The sequence below is a fragment of the Protopterus annectens genome, chromosome 8.part0, assembly GCF_019279795.1.
Source record: "Protopterus annectens isolate FY-2018-M chromosome 8.part0, PAN1.0, whole genome shotgun sequence".
In the NCBI taxonomy this organism is placed as follows: Eukaryota; Metazoa; Chordata; order Ceratodontiformes; family Protopteridae; genus Protopterus; species Protopterus annectens.
Genome location: NC_056741.1, coordinates 7,641,924 through 7,647,923, shown reverse-complemented (window position 1 = coordinate 7,647,923; position 6,000 = coordinate 7,641,924). Strand labels below are relative to the sequence as shown.

Here is a 6,000-nt window from a genome sequence, read left to right as displayed (position 1 = left end):
TTTTAAATTAATTAATATTTAAAAATTGTCCCTGATTTTGGGATTTTACCCCACCATGAAATCCTTAGCAAAAAAAAAATTGAGCAGTACGTCCCACAACCCTCAGCACAGTGGTTGGAAGTTGGTATAATGGTTAACCTGAGTCTTGAGACATTGACACATTCCTTTAAGTGTCCCAAATTTTCAGGAATGTCCCTGAGTTTGACTCAAATTTTAGCTCTGCCCCTCTTAATTCCACCTAAAACTGGTGACTTTGGAGAAAAGGGGGTGAAATACAATCAGTAAATAATGTAACTAATTACAGTTATGGACTTTACAAGGCTATGGAGTCACATTCTTAGTCTGCCTCTGTCTCACGTTAATAGTAGTACTAATATATCCCCGATTAGTCGCTGGCTCGTCGAGAGCTTCACAGTTGTCATAACAGAACTTGAATCATATACATTTAAGTAGTGTTATTATTTATTAAGTGCTGTTCACCCTCTCTTCTACCAGAAGTCACCATGAGGTGGGGGTTATGAGGTACAGTTCCAAAATCTGAGTATAAAATAAGGACAGTTGAGCGGTATGAAGTATTTAAATCTAAAATGTATTAAATGTGAAGTTCGTGCCCATAAAACCGGCTGAGTCTGAGGGCCCAAGTCATAGGCCACGTTGAAGTCTGACGGCCAAATTCACAGTCCTACACCCATTGACAGCTGAGAGGGGTACTACTGTCCTGGGATGTTTTTTGTCACTGCCAAGTACTCCAGAGCACCAATGCGCACGTGACTGATACTTTTCTCGTTTCCCAGAAGCGTGTCTCGCGCCAGCCTCGGCTGAGCTCTTGCAAGTCTTGCAGTGTTATGAGGTGGAGCTGTGCAGCTAGGCGGTTCAGACCGTCGTTATTTCTTCTATTTATCTTGCATTTCCTTTTCATTGTCTGATTCTTGTATTGCCTTTTGGGTGGAAAAGAATGTAGAAGAGTGTTCTGTGCCTGCTTTTCCTGGTGTAACCTGGCATACAAGGCTGACGGGCGATCACCATACTGTTGAGGCTGTTGATACTGAGTCAGACGGTAGGGCTGACGCATTTTGGTACCGTTTAAGGAGCTCATGTTTAAGTTTGCAGTTGCCATATGGTATGGCTGAGATAATTATTTCACATCGTCTTGGACTTCTCTGCATTTTGCATCTTAGTGTGGTGGTGTTTGCACGACCATCTACGGTAAGTTGCTGGGTGGGCGTACCTGTGTTTTGCCCAGTCTTGTGTTTGTTACATACATATTTCATTTGTGTAGAGTTTACAAGTGGTTTTGTATGCGAAATGAATTTACTGTTCAGATTTCTGCAGCACTGACATCCACGAAGCAAATATGTATTTAAAGCGGATTGAGCAAATTTTTAATATTATTCGAACTGTAAAAAGAAACGGTGTTATTAACGAGATTTGAACCCATATATCATGACAGGTGTTAACAGCTGCTGCCTTTAGATATTCTGAGGACCACTGCTAGAGTACATAGTATAGGGAAACTGTCAGCGCTGGACTGTGCAGTATTCCCTATTCCAAAGTACAACAATCTGACTGAGTACATACGTGTAGTGAGGGAGTGACAGACCCCCCCCCCCCCATCATCAGTTAAACATATTGTTACATTGTGTTTTGAAATCCGTTGTTTGGGTTACACTTTCAGCATTGCACTTTCTCATATGGCGCTCAGCTGTCGGTATCCTACATTGTCGATATACTACTTTCTCGTCCTTATTATTTTTTCTGCTGATATTTAATAAATGGATTACTCCAGTTGCCGTAGTTAATTTTCTTGTTTTTATATTAATGTATTTTCTATGTTCCTTTTGCCCTTCCACTAAACAGAGATACCATTTACTGCCGCAACAAACTTGCTCAACGGCTTATTTGCATGCGATTATTTTAAGTAACTTAACACTTCAGGTGTGGCCGGGCAGAATCCCTATTTTGTGATGCTGGGCAAACAGTGGCAGTAGACCTCAGCATGTATCAACCTCTTCACCTCGGCTGTGTTCCTATTTACCTTTGGAATGTGAATTGCTCAGCACCGCCTAAGCACCATCTGTTACTGCGCTTGTATTATTGTAGTAGAAACAAGCCTTGAAATATGTGCATCATACATGTATGCATTCATACAGGTCAGTATGTAAATTGTGTTTTTTTGGGTCATTGACTTAATTTCATGGTGTCATTAAGTAATTTTTTTCACATACATAATTCTTATTTGCAAGTTCAGCTGCAGCTCTCGTACCAGAAATGTAGATGTTCTTCATCTCACATTGCTGCAGTCCTTACACTTGGGTATAGCGCTGTCCTCGGTCGGCCCGAATACCAAAGTATATGGCTGACGTCGGTCATGGCGCATTAAACTGACGCCAGGACGTCAGGGTATAAATGCGCATGACCGACGTCATATCCTCAGTCTTTTTTGCCGCGTGGTCCGATGCAGAAGCAAAATTGCGAGTGCAGGTTGGCGTCCTGAGATTTTCCGAAACCGGAGTTTCAGACCGAATCCAAGTTGGCTAAGTACCCCGTTGGGGAATATTTTGGTTTTTCTTGCCTCAGTATTTTACCGGATGTCAGAAAAGTAAATAACTGTATTTCTTGTGGGAAACAAATACCACATAGGGATTACCATAACTTGTGTATACCTTGTTTAGGGCCTGAGCACGACGTTGTTGGGTGTCCCTCTTGTGCTAGATTTAACAAACGTACTATAAAGAGGAGATTAGACTGTGCCAGGTTAGTCTTCGGGAAGCGGTGCAATTACAAAATGCCGTCGGATGCTCCGACGCCCGCTACTTCGAAGAAACGCAAGGACAAAGCACCTAGGCCTAGGTTAGAAGAACCGTCCGTCCCGGACGTCGGTTCTTTAGAGGGCTCGGTTGAGCCAGAGGCCCAAACAGAAGTTTCCTTAGAGTCCCAGGGAGAGACTTTATTGTTACAGGATGTGTCTTCGCAGGAGGTAGGCCAGGCTGAAGGGGCTTCTCAGGTAGCTGTCCTTCCCTCTCTTCCTAAGGTGGTTAGGCCTTCCCCTACTGTTACAAAGGCTTCTTCCAAGGGCAGGCCAGGTTTAGCAGTTACAGGTGTCTCTCCTAGTACTTCAGGCCCTGTGCCCAAGAGACATATGCTTAAGATGGCTGAAGATTTAATTACTATGATTAGGGGTTCTATGCCTCCTCCTGACAAAAGGCCTAGGGTGGATCCTGAATTTGGGAATTTTGAACAGGATTCTGATGCTTCGGAGTCTTCGGCTGAAGATTTACAGGAGTTTTCTCATTACTCTGATTCTGATGTGGATGACACCACTCCTACTGCTTCTCCTCCTGAGGATTTTTCATTCTCAGAGACTCTCCATTCCATGAGGGAGCATTTTAAATGGGAAGGTCAGGATTTCTCTGATTCCAGGAAAAGACTTAGGGAATTTTTGTTTTTACCCCAGCATAGGCCTTTAGCTATACCTCCTGTTCTTTCTGTGGTGGAAGATGTTTTTGCAGAGGCTTCTCTTAACCCTGATTCTTTACCTCCCGCTCCTGTTAAGCCGGACAGATACTATAGGGTGCCTGAAGCTCACAAGTATCTTTTTAAAGCCCTAGGGCAGATCCAGAGACTGTTACTCAGGGACCTAAAGGGGTTAAGGCTTCTGTTGTTAAAATCCGTTCCTCCGGATAAAGAGGCAAGGGCTTTAGACAGATGGGGTAAGAAAGTTTATACTTCTTCAACTTTAGCCATGAGGGCTTTGAATTGTCAATTCCACATGCTGAGATATCAGATCTATCTTCTTTCACAGTTAAAGTCTAAGGTAGATGCTCTGGCAGAAGGTATTGAATGTAAGGAGTTACAAGATCTGGTGCATGTGTCTGAACAGGTGGGTAAGCATTCCTTACAATGTGGCTTTGATGCTGTACAGGCCTCTTCCAGGGTGGCTGCCACTGGTACTGTCCTACGCAGGCACGCCTGGCTAAGGGATCAGAATTTAGCTGAGCATGTTAAGTCAAGGATCTTGGATGCCCCTTTACAATCTGATGTGTTGTTTGGTTCGCCTGTTGAAGAAGTTTTAAAGAAAATGGAAGACAAAGCTAAATCTATGCACACTGTTAAAGATTTTTTACAGGTTCAACCTCCAAAGTTTAGTAGAAATTGGCCAAGCAAGGCGTGGACATATCCTTCTTATGATTCCCAGTCTAGGGGTAGGTCTAGACGTGCTAGGGGCAGAGCTCAGGGTTCTTTTAGATCCAGGACAGGGGGCTCACCTGCACAGTCTTCAGGTGAGGGCAGGGGTCAGCCCTTTCGTAGACAGACCCAATGACCTACCTTTTCAACTGCCAGACCCTTCCGCCTGACAGCACCTTTGGGAGGAAGACTGACACTTTTCAAGGAGAACTGGAGTTTAATTACCCAAGACAGATGGGTATTGGATATCATTCACCACGGTTACAGATTTTATTTCCATACCTTACCACCTTTCAAGGGCATGCCAGACATTCCTCCTCAGCACAGATTAGAAGCTTACAGACAAATTTCTCTATTAATACAGATAGGGGCCATACAACCGGTGCCTATGGCAGAAAGGGGCCTAGGATTTTATTCTCGCCTATTCCTAGTACCAAAAAGGGGAACACGTGGAGACCAATTCTGGATTTGTCTATCCTCAACACCTTTCTGGACATTCCCAAGTTCAAGATGCTGACATTGCAACAGCTTTTACCTCTCCTGGGCAAAGATCACTGGATGGTAACTTTGGATCTCAAAGAGGCTTACCTTCATGTTCCTATCACTCTAGGCTGCAGGAAGTATCTGCTTTTCGAGCTGGAAATTCACTATCAATTCTCTGCATTGCCCTTTGGCTTATCTACTGCACCCAGAGTATTCACAAAGGTTCTGGCTCCAGTGATAGCTTTCTTCAGATTGAAAGGAATACAGATCTATCCTTATTTGGACGATTGCCTGATTCTGGCTCAAGGCAAGGACGAGCTTCTACAGCATTTAAAATATGTGATAGCAGTGCTAAGATGCCTGGGGTATTCTGTGAACGAAACAAAGTCCAGTCTAGTACCCTCTCAGGACATGTGCTTTCTGGGTGTGAGACTGAATACAGCAACCCAGATGGCCTTTTTTGACCCCGGACAAACAAAAGAATCTTTCCCTTTACTTCCAACAACTATCACACCAGTCCGGGCTGACTGCAAGGACAGTCCTTCAAGCCTTAGGGTTCATGGCATCTTGTATTCTGGTGCTTCCCAATGCCAAACTGCATATGAGGAAGCTACAATGGTATCTCAAGAATCTATGGACACAGCACTGCCAGGATCTGGACACTGTCATTCCAATAATACCTTGCATCCAAAAGGAATTCTTGTGGTGGGCTCAGCAATGTCACCTAAACAAGGGACTTTCTGTGACCCGGCCAGAGGCGAGTCAGATTCTAACAGATGCCTCGGACAAAGCTTGGGGAGCTCATCTCAATGGAAAATGGATACAGGACAAGTGGCCTGCCAGACTACAACATCTACATATCAACCTGAAGGAGATGTTAGCAGTCCAGTTTGCATTAACAGCTTTCAAGGAATTACTTCTTCCAGGGCAGGTGTTGATTCTAACAGACAACACAACTGTCATGTGGTACATCAACAAGCAAGGGGGTACACATTCTTACCCTCTATGCAGACAAGCAATGATTTTGTGGGACACGGCCCTCAGTTTACAACTAGATCTTCAGGCAAGGTTTCTGCCGGGAGTACAGAACTCCTTAGCAGATGTGTTAAGCAGACAAATCATGGATCCCCACGAGTGGAAACTGGATCCTCATGTATTTCAACAATTAACAGTGTCATGGGGAACGCCAGACATAGATCTGTTCGCTTCTCCTCTAAACCACCAGCTACCAAAGTTTTGCACAAAAAGGATACACCAGGCAGCTTGGAAAGTGGATGCTCTTTCTTTCAGTTGGAAAAATCTTCATGTATATGCCTTCCCACCTCTTCCTCT

At 44.1% G+C, this 6,000-nt stretch overlaps 1 protein-coding gene across 1 annotated transcript in view; it reads left to right on the top strand.

Moving 5' to 3' along the window:
• Positions 1–517: 517 nt before the first annotated feature.
• Positions 518–6,000, top strand: part of LOC122808603 (tumor necrosis factor receptor superfamily member 1A-like) — a gene marked incomplete in the record, with an annotated part of 609,848 nt that continues 604,365 nt past the window's right edge. Inside the window, 1 exon segment of the mRNA XM_044079560.1 lies at positions 518–1,206. Within this exon segment, the coding sequence (XP_043935495.1) occupies positions 1,123–1,206 (84 nt within the window).